Source organism: Vanacampus margaritifer, chromosome 3, assembly GCF_051991255.1.
Source record: "Vanacampus margaritifer isolate UIUO_Vmar chromosome 3, RoL_Vmar_1.0, whole genome shotgun sequence".
Lineage (NCBI taxonomy): Eukaryota > Metazoa > Chordata > Actinopteri > Syngnathiformes > Syngnathidae > Vanacampus > Vanacampus margaritifer.
In genome coordinates, this window is record NC_135434.1 from 14,066,664 (window position 1) to 14,085,755 (window position 19,092).

General features: G+C 39.2%; 1 protein-coding gene across 3 annotated transcripts in view; it reads left to right on the forward strand.

The window, feature by feature from the left end:
* Positions 1-19,092, forward strand: part of pcsk5b (proprotein convertase subtilisin/kexin type 5b) — an 81,753-nt gene that overhangs the window by 8,094 nt on the left and 54,567 nt on the right. For all 3 annotated transcript variants that reach the window (XM_077561467.1, XM_077561466.1, XM_077561464.1), the window contains exons 2-6: positions 994-1,098; positions 10,664-10,819; positions 13,188-13,331; positions 15,262-15,338; positions 18,601-18,689. In XM_077561467.1, coding sequence (XP_077417593.1) covers positions 994-1,098; positions 10,664-10,819; positions 13,188-13,331; positions 15,262-15,338; positions 18,601-18,689 — 571 coding nt within the window. The remainder of the gene's footprint in view (positions 1-993; positions 1,099-10,663; positions 10,820-13,187; positions 13,332-15,261; positions 15,339-18,600; positions 18,690-19,092) is intronic.

The following is a 19,092-nucleotide window of genomic DNA, read 5'->3' on the forward strand; positions in this document are numbered from 1 at the left end:
TTTTCTTTCAAAAATCATCACCTCAAAGTTTGGGTTTTGGGCACTGTTGGGTGTTCCAGCAGCACAATGAGCCAAACACACATCAAAAGCGGTAATGAAATGGCTAAATTAAGCTAGAATTAAGGCTTTAGAATGGCCTTCCCAAAGTCCTGATTTATTAAACCCCATTGAGAACATTTGGACAATGCTAAAGAAGGGCCCTGTCAGCAAGCAGACAAATTTAACTGAACTGCACCAATTCTGTCGAGGAGTGGTCAAAGATTCAAGCAGAAGATTACCAGAAGCTTGTGGATGGCTATTAAAGCACCTAATTAAAGTGAACATGGCCAAGAGATATGTAACCAAAAATTTGCATTGCTGTATATGTATATTTTTGACCCAACAGATTTGCTCACTTTTTCTGTTAAACCCGAATAAAGTCATAAAAGAACAAAAATTCATGAATCTTTTTTGTGACTAATATCTGTTCCAATTACTCTATCAGACAAAAATCTGAGTTGTAGAAATAACTGGAAGTTCAGGTGAGCCATGACATTATGTTCTTTACAAGTGTGTGTAAACTTTTGATCACGACTGTATGTGTAGCTTCTTTTTTCCCCATGTGGTTCTTGATGTGTCTGGAATAAATAAAAGAAAGAAAGCAAGCATACAACTTTTTGGTCTTCTTTTCATATTTCCACACATACCAATAGTCTTCATCCCCAAATAATAGACTAATCAGCGAACCGTATCATCTACTTAAGACAATCGCCTCCGTCAAATAGAAGAAAACAGATAAAAAGTCTAATTATGTTATTGCATATAGACCCTGTCGTTCACATACTGATACGTGTACCGATGTGTGTGCATGTGGATGTGCAAGCATGTCCATGTTTGTAGGTTATGTTTCTATGACTTATTTGCTCCCCCCAAACAACCTTGGTTCTTCATTTCTGCATTTCTCCAGGACAGCCGTTTTTGTGTTGTTTTAACTGTCGTTTTGTGCTTTTACAGATTGGGGATTTGAAAGACCACTACCACTTCTTTCATAGTCGTACCATTAAGAGGTCCACTTTGTCCAGTCGTGGTCGCCACAGTTTCATCTCCATGGAGCCCAAGGTAAGTACGTTGTCTTTCGGATTGATCTCAAAATACTCTTTTCACGCCTGTGTTGTATTGATGTTGATGAGACTTTTGCTGTGGTGGGGACGGAGTTGTTGCAAAACGTTCTGTAGCAGCTTACTTCATCTTTAGGTGGCAAACTTATTTGAGCCTGAAGGCTCTGCTGCTCCCTTGTGCTCCCCTTTTAGTCCCAAGACTTGATTAAATGACAATCGATTAATCCATTATTATGTTTATCTATCGTAAAGATTGCACACAAATCTGTTAAGTATCAATGTCAATATTATTGACTGGTAAAGTGAGTTGTCCAGTGCTAAAGTATTAACAACAAAATATATACATATAGAAAAAAAAACTAATATCAGACAAAAAGACTAATACAAACTAAAAATGCACAAAATATTAGAAAATGATTTGAAATATTTGACAAAAAAATTAAATATAAGATTTAAAAATACAGTTGAAAACACAAATAACATAAATATCCAAACATTAGAAAATACTATATATTGGGGGGGAAAATCCTATTTTAGAAATAAAATATTAGACATAAAATACGAGTATTAAAAACTGACAAATATTTAGACAAACGTATCAGAAAAACTGAAATGTTAGAATTATAATACAAAATTTAGACAAAAGACTAATTAGATTAAAAAATACGAAAAAAGACAGTCAAGAAAAAACAATAGCCTATTTTTAAAAATAGAAAAAAATATCAAATAAACATCTGACAAAAATGTACAAATATTACATGGAAAATACACACATATTAAAAATCAAAACATTGGCTAAAAATATAGTACAGTAAAAAAAAATATTGCTGTACCGTGGGTACTTTGTATGCAACTAACTTCTTCTTTTTTGGCATTTCTTTGCTGTTGTGGCAGATTGGGAAAAGTCGAAAGACTACCACAACTGTCAGATAAACGAAATAAGGTACAGTATTAACAATAATAAGACTTTGAAACAAATGCTACATCTGAAATATTTTGTTTATGTGCACTACACCAAAAATTAGAATTTTTGTTTCTAAACAAAACAAAAGGTACGCTATCCATCTATTTTCAACCGTAAATAGGCAAGACTTGCCATATACTGTAGTTCAAGTTGAGTCTCATGAATATCAGGTCAGAGTTCAGGTCAAGTCTTCTATATATCTTAACAAAGCAAGACCCAAGTCCTAAAATAGGTGTGTTTAAGTTTGACTCGTTCCCCACCTCTTCCATAAATCCTTTAAAAGTTTCACTTGGAATTAAACCTCAGAGTGCTGCAGCAGGTCATGCGGCATACCCTGACTTCATTATTGGCGGAGCCCAAACGCCACACTGCTCCTGTGCCCACCGCCTTTGTCAACGACAATACATCGTACAAGGCTGATTAACCAGAGAGTTATCGACTTCATTGAAATGCACAGTGACCAACTAGAAGTGTTCCCAACGACTGCTAAACTTTTTTTTATTTATGCTCATCCCGACATCCTCTGCATTCATAGATGCTATCATCATCATGAGTGTGGCTGTTTTTTAATGAGCTTCTGTGGAATATTTCCTTTGGAGTGAAAATGTGGATACTGTTGTCAAAACATGCTGTAATTTGACTGAAATTTGCTGATGTTTTGATGGTACAGTTAATTTCTGTTCCTCGAAGGTAAACTGAATATCAATACTCTGTTCAATATTTCATATTGATTTTAACGCTGTCTGATGTGATGATATTGATACACTAGGATTAAATATCAAGACTCTTTTCTGTCTGTTGAAAAGCAAAGATGTGGCTCTCTAATTTCCATGTACTGTCATAATTGTGATGTATTATTGTAACAACTCTGCATCACCACAGCTATGTGGCTCATTTCAAGGCACTCTGTTCGTTTTCATTGTGTGCGATGGCGGCTGTGAGGGCTGAGGGCTGGATTAAGCCAAATAAGGGGAAGGTGGCGTGTCGAGTGGTTAGGCGGGCGATGTCTGGCTAATCTGCGGGATCAGCTCGAGGGCTAGTCTGCCACGCCGCTATGACATCTCACTCTGTGTGTAAATGAGTCAGATGGGGCGTAGTGCCGCTGTCAACTTGTTGCAACACATTTACTGTAAAGCGGTACGCCCCTGGTTACCTTGACAACATGTCGCTTTATGGCATGGGTTTAACACCGACGTTACATGCCTCTTTCAGGTCAAAGAGCATTTCTGTGTTGATGAGTATAGATTTTTACCTTCATTTAATGACGCTGAGGAATTGCACTGAGGAGTAATGTGACAGGCTGTAGGTCACCCCCCCCCCTCCTCCCCCACCAACATTACTTCAATACCGAGTATGCTCATGAAAACAAAATAAAAATAAATATCCCCACAATATATATTCTACACGTAGTGCCCCTGCTTATTTGCTGGTGATAGGGATCTGGGCAGCCTACAGTACAAATAGCAAAAATCCTTGTGTAAAAAGCATGTAGGCGATTGATTGATTGCTTGATTGATTGAAGGCCATATGCTGTTTTAGAACTGTCACTGAAAGCAACCACACCTTACAGTTTAGAGAGTCTAGACAGACAGACAGACAGTCATTCAAGGAGGATGACGACGATGCGTGACATCAACTGCAAAATGAAGTTTTATCCCAGTCACAAGTTTAGCCGTGTATATGTCGTGTACGATGTTTAAATAGTGAATTGGTGGGAGGAAGATTTGTTTAGAAGGTGTAACTCACATTATGGTTGTAGGCTTGCAAAAAGCTGCAGCGCGTAGCATGCCGCTGGACTCTCAGCTCAAACTTTCGCTCCTACAGCAACCTTTTTCTGTCTGTGAAGCTTTTTTTTTTTAAACTGCTCGTGTGTGGAGGACACGACTAGTCAGTTCGTCCTCACCTCCCCGACATATTGGCTACAGCTCCAGTAGCAACGGTTCCTCTCGCGCACACGCGCTCTCTCCCTCTGTCTTTCTCTGTCTCTCTCGCCCTCACTCTCTATCTCATCGTAGCAATTGTACTCCCTCAAAGTAATCCCCATTTTTAATAAATGTAATTTGATTACATGTCTTTTCCTGTAACGGAATAGTTAATCATTTTTTGTAATCTGATTACGTAACGGCAGTACATGTATTCCGTTACTCCCCAAGCCTGTTTGTTTTTGTGTTTACAAATACCACATCATAGATGTAGCTATAAATAAATGCAAGGCTTGAAATAAGCTTTTCACATTGCGGTTTGTGGGTCAACATTTGTATTTTGTGCCTCATTAATACACATTGAATAGCAAAACTGAGAATCAAACGCCGAGACAACTATAAAAGGAAGAAGAAGAAAAACCACAGAGATGGTTCCAAAAAGCTTGCCTGGGCGCACGCCACGTACGGACAAATTTATCTTCTCAATATGTGATCGCTGATAACTTTGCAGGGTGCTTCCTTTTTCAAATCATTTGATTGGTGTATGTGTTTTGATTGGAAACTGCGCAAGTAGTGCTTACTCAAACAGTGACTTTTTTTAAATTTTATTTTTTTACCATGGGATGAAATAGATCAAACATGTTAGATAGTCGCCTAAAGATCTTGTGAGGAAATTGTGAGAAAATTACGCGGCTCTAGCACAGCAGTGTGCGGCAGTCGGCAGGCTTTAAGCACAGCGTTGATGCCTCTGCCAGCTCTGCACCCCTCCATTATTACAATATGTTGCCATGTTTAGTCTTACGGTAAACACAGGACAGTGTTGCAGTAAAAAGATGGTCAATGTGAAAGGGGTTTCAGGATCTTGAACCACCACCATTAATGTTTAATTAATTCATGTTTTCTGGCTAAATAACTGAAAGTAAGCTTCTTTTTTTTTAAATTGGTGAAATAAAGTGATCTTAAATGGCTGCATGTTTTGGTTTAATGTTCATCAAATGTTGTTTCATTAAATTGCAATGCATTAATTGCATGATCAGATTAATTGTAACCAACAGTTTGTGGTCATTATCTCTTGGTGGCACCACCCCCTTTTTAAAGTCTGTGCACATTCAGCTTTGTGGAGGGTAAAAAAAAAAATGCGACTGGTGTTTGTTGCCGGAGGACATTTGCGTCTCGGAGGGTTTGAGTTGACGAGATCGAAAGCCATCTAAGCGCGGTACTACGTGGTCTGCACTTGAATCCCCCCACCCCTACTTTTGTCATAATGCAAGCACTGAATGCAAACTACTTTTAATTTCATTTTAATCAAACTAAATGTGATGATCAAACGTGAAAAGAATGCTCATCAGGAATCTTTGCATACGAATAACAGGCAACCAAAAGGTTGTTGTGAGTAAAATGATAAAAACTCAATCACGAATACACCAGTGGATCAATTTTTCCTTATTTGCTCTGGTTTGAACTCTTCCCCACTTTCCCCTGTGGTTACTGACCCAGGCGAACCACCTGCAATCGTACAGTCTGTGTGGGAGGAGGTGGAAGTGTATGTGTGTGGGGGGTGTTGTGCGGGGTGGGGGTCTTTGAGACTACACAAACAAGCTCCCAAACAAATTAAAGATGAGAAAATTAGAGGGAATGCGAGCTGGCCAAGCAGAAAGTCATTGCTGGAGTAAAACTAAACAGAATGGAGTGTGCCCAACACCTGTGTCTCACATTCTGGCAAGCCAACAAAGGGGTGATGATACTCTGGTAGAAGCAGAGCACGATATTGTCTTTTTGTATGGATTTGGACATAATTTGACGTATCCACATTGCTATAAGTGACGACTTTTATCGGGGGGAACAAAGCGTGTCATTGGCATCCGATACTTTGGGGAAACAGTGAAAGGTTTTTGTCTGCGGTAGGTCATCCAGAAAATTGATTCAACTGTGCTGAAATCTTTGTTGAAAAGTGCAAAGCCACTCTTCTGAGCAGCAACAGAATTGAGCAACCTCACAAATGATTTCTTATTGATTGGAATTCACCATTATTATTGGTATGAATTTGCAGTTTGGTGGGTGAGGGGGACTGGTATTAGCTCAGGGGCCACATGAAGGAAAATGTTTTTCCTTCATGTGGGCCAGACCATTAAAATCATGGTATATAACTTAAAAACAATTGGCGTCAGTTATACAGGGAAGTGCAGGCCAGCTCTAAATAGAAGGGCTCAACTGTTAATATATTAACACATTTTCAAATGGAAGGCAGCTTGGCCCATAGGAGTTCCGGGCGTGTTATATCTACCTGTTTTACAGAGAGATTGTTCCCAGAATGCATTGTGTGGCGCATTTAATGAAGTTATAGGACGTTAATCCATGTCATATGTGTTTGTGTTACCAGTAGCTGAATGTGTGTCGTAATTCAGCACGTTTATGTTGGTCTATATTTTTATTTTTTTTGTTTTTTCCAACTAACTGTAACTTAAGGTTGCACTTGAGTGTAAAATAATGACATCCAGGTAAATTCTGTGTAGAAGTTGCATTGCTCATCTGAGGGTTGCTTATGAAATTACAAATTTATATTTGATTTTGGTCGTCTGATTAATTGGTCCGACATTACTCTTTTTTTTTTTCTTCTTCTTCTTTTTTTTTTTTTACCTTACAAGATCATCTCGTGCGTTTGACACCCCTGTGTTAACCTGTCTGTATGACCCAGCAGTAGAATACAGTGGAAGCACAATTAAACAAACTAATTAGGGGGTCAGAGTCGTCTGTAGGAGTTGATTGTCCATTACATCGATCAAAGTATATTTTTGGAACCCTTAAGAACACCCAATGCAATTAGTTTTTTTAAAGCAATGTCCTGTACAGTACAAAACTATTGTCAATTAAAAGCTCAAAACTGTTTGAAAAGTTTAAGTTTATCCAAACTGACTTTGTTAGTGCTTGGGAGGAAGATAAAGATAATGGCATCCATCTGGTCGCATTCATGTGCCACAATGTTAGTGTTTCCCTTTTCCAACTCTGTTACGATTAGATCCGATACGATTAGATGCCATAGATAAGGGCTTTACAAAAAAAAGCAACTGTGTAGTGTACCAAAAATGTCATGTTCAAGAGCCGTGTAAATAACTAGCACCTGAGTAAAAAAGATACGACACGCTCCTCATATTTTAGTGGGGTACTGAAAAACAATCATAAAAAACGAAAAAGCCACTTAGGGGCAGTCTGCATTCCTGTTAATGCTCCTTTTCACTTCGCTCAAGCGGCAGCATATCTGAAGCTCGATCGTACGTCAAATTATGCCTTGCAACACAAGGCAAAAAATTTATCAAGCATAAGGCACATAACATTGAAAACCTGTAAGGTTTAAGTCAAGAGGCAACACATTGCAACATAGGAGTCTTCTGTTTGGTGACCAGACCAACTTTTGCGCCCCACCAATGAGCAGTGAGGATTTTCTTTCTTTCTTTCTTTCTTTCTTTCTTTCTTTCTTTCTTTTTCTTTCTTTCTTTCTTTCTTTCTTTCTTTCTTTCTTTTTTTCTTTCTTTCTTTCTTTCTTTCTTTCTTTCTTTCTTTCTTTCTTTCTTTCTTTCTTTCTTTCTTTCTTTCTTTCTTTCTTTCTTTCTTTCTTTCTTTCTTTCTTTCTTTCTTTCTTTCTTTCTTTGTGACATGTGGACTGTTAACGGGGCACTTTGCGACGTGAATGAGGAGGTGCTGTGTTTTAGTGATGTTCTGATGTGAAAGCATTTTTTTTTAATCTATTTATTGAATTGCTCTTGCCGAGCTTTGTGTTAGGTAAAGAATGTAAATAAGAGCGGCAAATAAATGTATTTTTTCAAAATCAAAATCAAATCTTTCTTTCTTTCTTTCTTTCTTTGAGAACATTCAGTTCCCAAAGCCAGGTTTACATGGCCACATGAACGTTTTTTGGGGGGGGGGTTTGGTCATGAGTAGACCCAAAGTCTGTGAAGACAAAGTTTTTTGAAGTGCCCATTTTAGGGTAATTTTGGACTTTTAAAAGGGTCCAACGTTCAGCTTTTTGCAGAGATTCTGTCCAGTTGCTACCGAATTTGAACCATTTCAAATCGAAGCAAAACTATTTGCTGACGGTTGGCCACTAGTGAAAAGCTATATGTTATGCACACTGGGACACATTTTGGTTTAGAATAGTTTTGGCTATTTTCAGAGTTCCCTCTGAAACAAATTCGTCTGAGAGATTTTTCCCCCCCCAATTAATACCAAATTTGAACCTTGTAAGTAGACATATGGGTGACGCTAAATTGAGGAACACTTGTGTTTGATGATTCACCAGAAAACACAAAACTCTAATATCAAAACGCCACAAGGTCAGAGACCGCCTAATTGGTTATTGTCCCCATCACAAAGTGCCATACTTTATTTTACCCGCCATTTATAATACCACTAGACAAGGGTACCTGAACTCCGTCATGGTGGAGCAATTGTAGCCTATAAGCACAAAGGATTTCTGGCCAAAAACAAATCATTTTACTTTTATTTGCATGTATAAAAGTTAATGTTGCTTAGCCAAAGTCTCAAGAGGCATTTCGAAATAAGCAAACACTACAGTATTCACACAAATGAAAACTACTAAGAATAGATGTGAGGTGCTGTCGAATCGGGTTTGTGGCAGTCGTGTTCGTCTTTACTGTGTGCTGATAAAGCAACGAAGCCTTCACTGTCCCCCCGGAGTTATGGCACGGATGGAATTAAAATGCTAATGTATGCAAATTGCAATCATACACCAGTGGTTTTAAGTAGACAAGCATATTTTAATGAACACTATTGTGTTTTTGAGGCAGACGCAGAGATGCAGCATAGCAGCATTAGGCTAATAATGACTATCTGAGTCGGTATTTAACTCTTATTCTCTCCCAGGTGGCCTCGTCTTCATTTTTTCCCACATAGAAGAGACCTGAACGCCTCTGTAGAGAGCTACCCAATTGAGTTATTAAGTCACCCTTATTTATAAAAATCAATTCTCTTTCTCCAGCTATTTGTTTTCACTCCAGTGGAGTCTTTTCTCTTCTTTTCTTGGACTCCCCAGGGACTCATTCTCCTCAAGCCTCCTCTTCTGCCGGCTTTATCGCGTCTCGCCGCCTCCCAACCCTCCAGAGAAGCTGGCAAATTGTTTCTGCACATGAAAGCGGATAATCACGCCGCAGTCATTATGTCAGTCTCGCTCTCAAGTCGTATCGACGTGTTGAAAAACGCTCCAGCTTTTTATGCACGTGGAAATTGTTCGGGAAGAAGAATTACTTGTGCTGCCTGGAAATGATTCTCTTTGTGGTCTAAAGTTCTGCATCGCCTTCATCATTAGATGCCGACCGTGGCATAATTCCGGAGAGTGAATGGAGACAGTGAAAAAAGTATTAAAAAAAAAAAAACGTCAAGCTTCGTTCTGGGTTTGATGTATTGTCATGTTTTCCTTTAGGAAATAATGGAAATGCAAAAATGTCTGTTAAACTAGACTGAAGTAACATTTACTGGACATTTTAGATTTTAATTACCGGTAAACTAATTTTGAGGGAAAAAAATTAGTTGTAATAAAAATGTTTTTAAAGTTCCTTTAAAAAAAAAAAAATCTAAATTAAAAAATATATACAATTTTAGGCTGGCTGAATTTTAAACCATATGGTGGTCACGCTGTTATGGAAAATGGCCTTTTTTCCCCTGCGACAATAATTTCACCCCTGGAATTCATTGAAAATTTAGCCCTAGAAACCTGTTTCACTCGGCAATATGAAATCTGGTACAGTATGTGGGTCGATTTAGCCTGGCAAGACAAACCCTTTCTGCATAAAAGAAATGGGTCTGGACAGCCCACCCTCGATAGCGGCTTGGCTAGTTTCAAAACAAACAAACAAATGCTGTTGCACGCCGCGCAATGTGTAAACCAGGGATGGGTAAATGTTGGGCTGTGTTACCCATGCGACAACGACCAAACTCTGTGGTCCCTTTTATTAATTTCCAATAAGAGAAAAAAAATTCTATATAAAAAAGGATGTATATATATATATATATATATATATATATATATATATATATATATATATATATATATACTGTATATGTATGTATATATATATATATATTTTTTTTTAAATTTAGATAGTGAAATAAAATGAATAAAAAATACTGAAACAAAATCAGTGAATATGTGTGGGTGACGAATTGCGAGTATGCAGGGGTCAACTGTCGTTTTCAGTTGTAATGTCAACATTGACCAGTAGATGGCAGACATGGCTTGGTTTCACTTAGACCAGGTCTTAAATAAATACTGCTAATCTGCTATATATTACGTCAGTCGGCCTCCAAGGTCACAACATTTAATGATAATATCTGCCAGTAGCGGCCCAGCACATCCCACTGCACTACAATAAGGTTCCCAACGCATAAAGTACCATATGCGAAAAGGACGTTGCGCAACGGTCTGCTAATGTATGTGCTGTTATTTCTAAATATTGGGTTTTTTCACTTCTTTTTTGGTGCTGTAAAAATAAGCTAAATAAAACTTCATCCTGAGGCCAGAACATATTAATTGCAATTATTTGGATGAGAAACATTATCTTGGCTGGCAAAGTTTTCGGTTTGCAAACAGTTACAGAACAGATACATTTCTTGAGCTGAGGTTTACAACGTGCTGTTGGATGACTTTGGACTCTAATGGAATGTTTCAGGTGGAGTGGATCCAGCAGCAGGTGGTGAAGAGGAGGATCAAGAGGGATTACAAGCAGGCTCCGCCCCTCTCTCTGTCCAGCCACACCCACAGCAGCCCAACCTTTCCCAACAACATCTTCTACAACGACGCCAAGTGGAGCAGTATGTGGTACATTGTGAGTACGTCAAGTCACCCAAACATTTTTTTCCCTTTGTCAACCGTCAAGCTGGTTTGTAGGTCAAAGTTCAGCTGAGGTCGTTTCTCGGTCTCTGATTAGTGCTGGGTCAGAGGAGCTGAAGGATTTGTTTGTTTTTTGTGAATGAAAGATAAGTTGGGCCATAGTATAAGAACAGTCAAACACCATCCGCTCTAGGATGGTGGTGGACTTCCTCACTAAAAACAGATATGATAAAACCTACAAAAATATTTGGAAAAAACTCAAATATTACAAAAAACACAATCAGATGAAATGTACACAAATATTCTGAAGGAAATAATAAAGAGAACTATGCCGTATTCTTTTCTGTTTTAAACAAGACAGCTTAGATCGACAGCAGAGATTTGAGCTGCTTATCGCAAGTTGTTTGCGCACCCTTTCAGATCATTGCTCTTTCTCTGCCGTTAGTATTTCTCAGCTCTGTCAATGGTTAATGTTGTGTAGATAAGTGCTAATACTTTGACCACATACTTTAATATTTTTCTGGCTTTTGAACAGAATTCTCTGAACTGTATTGTTTGTGGGTGTGGGGGGGGGGGGTCATACACATTTTGATGCTGGCTTTGAGAAGGGTGGTTCATATGCGCTTTATCAGTTTATTAAAAAATAATGTGTTATGATAAAAACTACTGAATACACCTCACACACAAAACCTCAGTGTTCGAAAGTGCTATTATGTGTGTTCGCTCTCATCTCATTGCTTGACATCTCGGTGTACCGCAGTTGAGTGTTTTGCTTTTTCTTTGGCTTTTTAGCCACATGCTGAAAGAAAGAGCGACTTCAACATGAAGTATTCAAACTAGAAAATAAAAAATAAAAAATCACGATTATTTTGATTGATATTAAAATAACATTTAACAAATACAATTCTGAATTGATTTAAAAACATATCTATTCAACTGCCAAAACACAACTGCGCAAAAGTACCATCATACCCTGATGCCCATTTATCCCTACACGTTGAACACTTCACTCTTGAAAACGCTATTCTTTTTGACATGTGCAAAAATGGCCGTGTAGTTATCATGTGAAATTCAAGCCTCTTGCATTTTCCTTCTGTTTTATCCGCACCGTTATTTGTTTTATCTTACTTTGCTGTTCAATTTTTATTTTCACAAGTGTTGAGGCTTTTTAGGCCAACCTGGGACCTCAAATATCGTATTACCTGCCATATGTGGATGTGTGTTGGTACGACAAAATTCCTTGAATCCTTAAAATAAATTAAGTAAAATAAGATACCGGTAAGAATATACTAAAATAATAGCAATAAAAAAAAAAAAAACGATAAATAATATTAACTACCGGTTGTTCTTGCTGTGCACGCATTGGCCTCTTACGGCCGATGTGGTGCCTCGTATGCATGAATTACACGCATACAATGAGATGAGAAAAGTCAAAGAAGAAAGTTGCAATTGAGCTAAATTAATATAACATTTTTTTCACAGATTAGGGACAACTAGGGCCTTTGAGTATTGTTTTATTACCCGGCTGTATGTACGTATGTGAATATTTGTTGTTTGCGGGAATATTATTCCCGGAAGTTGATGCTAATTTCCTGTTAGCATGCCAATGTAATTTTACTGGGGGTTCAGCGATCACAATTTTCTGGCCGATCACCGATATCTGATCTTTTAAAAAGTCTGACCTGCCGATCTCGATTTTTTTTTTCAAGAAAGCATACACCTTCAGAGTCCCAATCTTATTTTATTGGAAAACATTAAACAATATCTGTGAAATAATACAAACTGTTGCTTTAACTGCCCATGAAGCAGTTCTTTCAAATAAAAATGAAAAGCCTATTACTCATCTCAGCAAAAGAGGACAGTTGCTGACTTTTTCAGACCTCTGAGGAGGGAGATGAGATCACTGGAAAAGATCGGTTTGTTATTATTGGTGCACCCCTAGATTTTACATTTACTTAACATAACCACTGACGATTGATCTTTTTAAAATGAAGCATGTCTTGTTAAATGTACAATGTGTGTAATTCTTTTTCTTGTGTGTTTATTTTACATTAACTCCATCTGGCGTATCATGAAAGAGTTTAAGCACACTCAGGGAGGGCAAAATTACATGCTCGTAAGGTTTGCTACTGTCACAACATCTGTAACCTTCAAACACCCCGTGCTGGTCAGCACGTTAATCGTTTATCAATTATAATGTTTTTAAGATCTTGACAAGCCACTAAATATTTAAATTTCAATGAATTGGCCAGCCCTAATTCAAACCTTGGTCCGCGGCATGTCCCATACACTTATCCTCACTTGCCTGATTATTTCTGCATTTGACCATTGACACCATTTTTTACATATTTTGGCTGCTACAGCACTGCAATGATGACGTGCACAACTGCCAATCGGACATGAATATCATGGGAGCATGGAAGCGGGGCTACACGGGCAAAGGTGTGGTAGTGACCATCTTGGACGACGGCATCGAGCGCAACCACCCAGACCTTGCTCAGAACTACGTGAGTGTGTATGTATGGCAGTGTGTGTGTGCGCGCGCGTCTTTGTGCGTGTGGACATTTAGTGCAGAAAGTGACCAAGTGAGCTTCAACCCTTTTGCATCATCCACTTCAGAAGAATAAACACTGCCCTTAAAGGGGAAATTACGTTGGAAAAAAATCTTTACAGTACATTAGACTAAACACCGTATTCGGATAAATGTTGTATATGTGGAAACTGATATCACAGTGCCCAAGGGCTCAGTTTGTGAGCATCACATGACCAAACCCAGACAGCAAGTGAACCGTGACGGTCATTACCTGAGTCCTTAGGCGCTGTGATGTCATTTTCAGTCGACAGCCAGTGGCAGTACAAGGCAAAATGGTCGTCCCTGCGATGGATAAAAACAGGTGGGTTTTTCCTTTGTTTTTCTTTATTTATATTCCATAAACATAATATTAAACAGAATACTGTATTTAAACTAGTGGGGGCGCATAGAACCTATATATATATATAAAGGAAAAATTGGGCCCGACTTCCCCTTTAAATAGGCATATCCCCTTTTCCATGAGGAAAAGACAGGTAGTAACTGTAGTGATCTCTGTGCATAGACAGACACTTATTGTTGCTACTGTATATGTACTTCGGGTATTTTCAAAATTGAGCTTTTGCAAACCCACACAGCATTAACTACCAAAGTGTGGAAACAGTCTCTCAGGTTACCTTAAGTGCCATTTTCCTGCAATTCGTGTTTTTTTTGGGGGGGGGGGGGTGAATTTTTCGAGGTATGAGCTCTCATTTGGTCATTCAATTTGTTGTTTTTCTTTTTATCTTTTTTTTTTGTCATGTGTCAAAAACCGGCATCGTTGTGTAATGACTATTGCCGTGGGCCCAGGGACACTTCAGAAAAGACAGTTAATGCTGTTTGTTGCTAAATCTACAGATGTGATTTAAAACTCTTCCATGCAAAGCAAAAGCCATTTCAACAACATACAAACGCCCCTGGCTTCTCTGGGCCCAAGCTCATCTGTGATGGACTGACGCAAAAGTGTGAAAGCGTGCTGGGTTCTGAGTGCACATTTCAAATTATTTTGGGAAATTGTGGACGTTGTGCCCTGTGGGCCAAAAAAGAAAAAATGGGATTGCCATCAGCGCAAAGTTCAAAAGCCAGCATCTGTGATAGTATTGTTAATGCCTGTGGCCTGGGCAAGAGCTGGTGTGATGCAGCGGAACTCCACTTCACATTCGTGCAGGGTGCAGAGTTCTGCCGCAAGATTTCATGCTGAAATATCAATTTCCGGGATACAAGCGAGCGCCGGGACACTGTTGGCCACCACGTGCTGCCAAGTGATAGCAATACAGTATATACAATGCACATGTTGTGTTTTACTTGCCTGTGTGCCCATTACATTCACCCCACTTGTATGATACATGACAACTCTTCAGAACAACACTGTGTCTATTGGCGTCCTCAAATCATAGAAATTCATAGTTTGTTGTAAAATTGCTTTATTTGGAATCAAAGACTTCCAGCTTACATTGTGATCTTCATAGTTGTGGGTGTGCAGGTATGTGGTGTGTGACTCCTCATGTGCGTTTGCGGTTACGCTGTACGTGCATGTTGAGGTATGTCGAATACATGCGCATACACACTCACACCGAGAGGCCCGATTGGAAGTTGTTGGCCCGAGGCTGTAGGTGAGGCTAAAAAGATTCACACTCTTTGTTGAATGTGTTGACGCTGAAGGCTGAGCTTTAGTTTGATGCCGACGTAAACTCCACCTTTTTCTATGACAGCACACGTGCAGATGATTGTTGGTCACAGCATCTCTAGTATTTTGTCCTTGTTCTCGTTCGCCTTCTCCCAATTCTTCTCCTTATTTCTCCTCCTCCTCCTCATTTTCATTCTTCTTTTCCTCTTCCTCACCCTAACGACAGTGTCTTCTTCTCCAGGACCACCAAGCCAGCTTCGATGTGAACGGTAATGACTTGGATCCCATGCCACGCTATGACGCAACCAACGAGAACAAGTAAGAAAATGAGAAAAAAACTTGTAATCGTTGTATGTATTACTCTTAACTGCAGCGATTGCCAGGAGTCCAATCGGTGTGTAACCGTATTGAAAAATTAACACCTCCCTCATTTACAGCAAACCAAGCCCTGCCGCAAAAAGTGAAATATCCACAGAAATTGATGTCTTTATAAGCACCTAAATAAATACCGTAATTTTTCGAGAATAACACAATTTTTTTGCTCAAAAGTCGAGAGGAACTATTACATGAGTAAATACACAAAATAGAAATTTTGCATATTGTAAAGGTTAACTGGTATCTAGAGGTTTAGAAAAAGGTGTACTTTCATTCCAATATATGTAATGTCGAATTTTATAAACCCATATATCATAACTGGCACTGCTCACCAAGAATCCTGACGGCCTCATTAGTGGATTTGTCCCGTAACAGGTGGGTGTGGGGGTGAACAAGGAAATGGCCGTAAACAAAAACAAACAAGTCTTGCGTGATGTCGTGCATAAAAGTAGGTTACCCGCACGGCTAGAAGTATTTTCTAAATCAAGTCTTTTTCGCCACACCAACTTTTTTATATTGCTCAGTAATCTTCAGAGACATTCGGCACATATCAGTTTTTTTTCTTCTTCGTTTTTGTGACATCACGCGAGAGGGCTTTGTCCCACACCAGGAAACGCTGACAGCCCAGAGGAAGGCTCGAGTGTTGACAGTCGATACTGTTAGCAAGGTAAGAGCACTTCTCTTAACACAAAAAATACATGAATGAACACGAGAAATCCAAATTTGTCAAATTACTACACGAGTACAAAGGTAAATCAGTTTTTGAATGCCAATTTTGGGCGGGTGCGTATAATACGATTGCATATGTTATTCTCGACTAATTACGGTAGTTAAATCTGGGCTTTACACAATTCTTCCGGGTTCGTCAGCTGTGCTGTTTTCACAGCCACGTTTATGGCATCCTCGTCTTCTAAAAGGGTCCCCTTGAACCCCCCCCTTGAGCTTGAGAATGAGGGGAAAAAACATGTTAAGTAAGTGGGTTGTTTCAGCACGGTTCTTCTTGGCCAAGAATTGTTGTATAATCGGGGCATCGTAAACTGGTGTGTTGTCATGATGACGAAGCCGCGAGCTGTCTTGCCACAACTTTTCCCTCATTTTTTGCGATCAACAAAGCAAACGATGCAAGATCTCTTTGTAGACATGCTGGGTGATTGATTGCTGACACACATTAAAGGAAAAAAGTTCATAGTTTGTAGTCTGTTTGAAATTTAGTATTTGATTTGTGACACCAGTCCCAGAACATTAATGCGTTACTGATACATACTGTACTACTTTCCTATTTAGGCAGGGCTTTGACAACCTCTTGTGGTATCTTAGGACTTTTCAGAAACTGCATGAAAACATGAATAGTGTAGGTGAGTTATTTTCTGTGAATAACGGGACATGTTTCTGTCTAGATGTAATACCGTAATTGCAGTTAAAAGGGACATTTAACTTTGGTTTTAAAACTTGATGTGCCCGGAAATTAGGTGGCCACCTCAAATTTTATATGCATTTATATTTTATTTCCTTCGTTGTACGTATTTTCAATTAAAGTGAATTAATTATTTCCGTAGTGTATAATGTATAACTTGATTCTCGTGCTTGCGTCATTTTTTTCCATACTCACAATGCATTGTGGTCTATAACGACCGGTTGAGTGACCATCGATGTTCACTACTTTTCAAAGCGCGTTGTGGGTAATTTTGAGTGCACTACATTTTTTCTTTTTGCCAGTTGGACACCCCTACAAAATGGCGTGAGCCCATGCTAGTGCACAATAGTGTGCACATTTGGACATTCTTTACTGTATGTGTGTGTATGTGTAAACGTGTTTTTAAAGAGACATGCGGCGGACAGATGCCACTTTAATGAGCCTGATTTCATTTTATGTCTGTGATATTTAATGTGCCCAGACAAAAAAAAAACTTTGTCCATGAGTTTACTGTAGTTGCCCTAAGTATTTTTTTTTCACCTCTTTTATGAGCTTGAAAACATTGTAATATGACATAATGACACAGCAAAGCGTAAGTGTGAGGTCGCCTGGTGTGAGGGGAGCGTGCCTGTTGTTCCACCGACTGCAAATCTATGGCAGCCCCAACTCTATTCTGGCTTCATCACTCGAAACAAGTGAGACGCAGATGTGCGGAAAATGGAAAATACGAGCAAAGTACAAAGAGCGGAACGGCGGCCAGACCGAAGATTTTATGGATTAGTAAAGTGAAATGAAGTGAGGGAAGACGACTGAAGCCAGTTTGGCTCATTAAGCTCCGCCAAGGGGACTGCTAGTGATTTAAATTTGTTACAAAAATGCTAAACTTTCATTCAAAATAGGCTTTGTGTTAATTTTTCCCTCCGTGGACACGAGTGAGTCAACGCGTGACTGCCAGCATGATCAAAGCGACGTCTGCTCAGCTAGCGTCATCCTTGCTCGGGTGCAACGTCATGTCTTCCATCCCAGATGCTCAAATGGGAAAAATCAGTGCCAACATGTGGGAAACCTTAAATATTTAGGCCACACATGCATAAAGCAATACCTCAAAGGTGGAACACAATGTGTTTCAGGATGCTGGTTCACCATTGACATCATTTATGCAGTTGTATCATGAGTCTCAAGCACCCAACTTACCAGTTCTTTGAGTTACGAATTGCACTTGTTTGATTGTTGGCTTTGTGTGGGGGTGGGTGGGTGCACATCTGTGTGTGTGTTCTCTCTCTCTCTCTTTCTCTCTCTCTCTTTCCCTCTCTTCCTCTCTCTCTCTCTCTCTCTCTCTCTGTTTGAGTGTGTGTTTGTGTGTAAATGGACTACTTGTACAGCATGTTTCTACCTTAAAGGTACTCAGAGCGCTTTAACTCCATCATCATTCACCTAATGATGACACATCAAGAGCACCTCAGGAATCAGCATCTTGCTCAAGAACACTTCAACATGGTCACAGTAACTCTGGATTGAACGTATACAATTTGGGTTGGGAGATGAGCACTCTGACATTTGAACCATGCTGCTGTGTGTCTGTATCTGGAAGTACCTTTTTTTTTTTTTTAAGGTTTTTGACGGTTGTCACTGCTGCAATTACTGGTGGAATGTTATTCTGTTGTGTGTGTGTGTGTTGACATGTTAGCGTGTCTGTGTATCTACTCGTGCATTTGACACAGCTGCCCTGGTGAGACATGCCGTGTGCCGTGTGTTAGTCGGTCAAATAACTTGCATGTGGTCTCTTCCCAGACACGGGACGCGGTGTGCAGGAGAAGTGGCTGCGTCCGCAAACAACTCGCACTGTATTGTGGGAATTGCCTACAACGCCAGGATAGGAGGTGGGCTTATCTGGTTTTTCGTCTATTTATATCTTCTATTTGGTTCATTAAGCAGAGGTATGTCAGCAATTTACATTCAGATAGGATTGATATTTTCCATTTTATATCACGGTTGTAGTGAGCAAAATGAGTATTTTTATAACAATGCCTCAGTTGGGTTAAGCGAGTCGAATATCTGTCTGTCTGTCCTACCCCCCACCCCCTGCGAGAATCTGAAATTTGTGCTAAGACAAAAACAAGCAGCATAATAGTCAACAATCATTTGTATGTGTTTTGTGAAATAAAAATGAACGTGTAACTAACCTGGCAAATGGTGAATTAAGTTATATTGTAAACATTATCCATGACAAAAATGTAGTCATTCAAAATAATGCAGCAAAAAAACCTTCAATCCTCCTGTGTC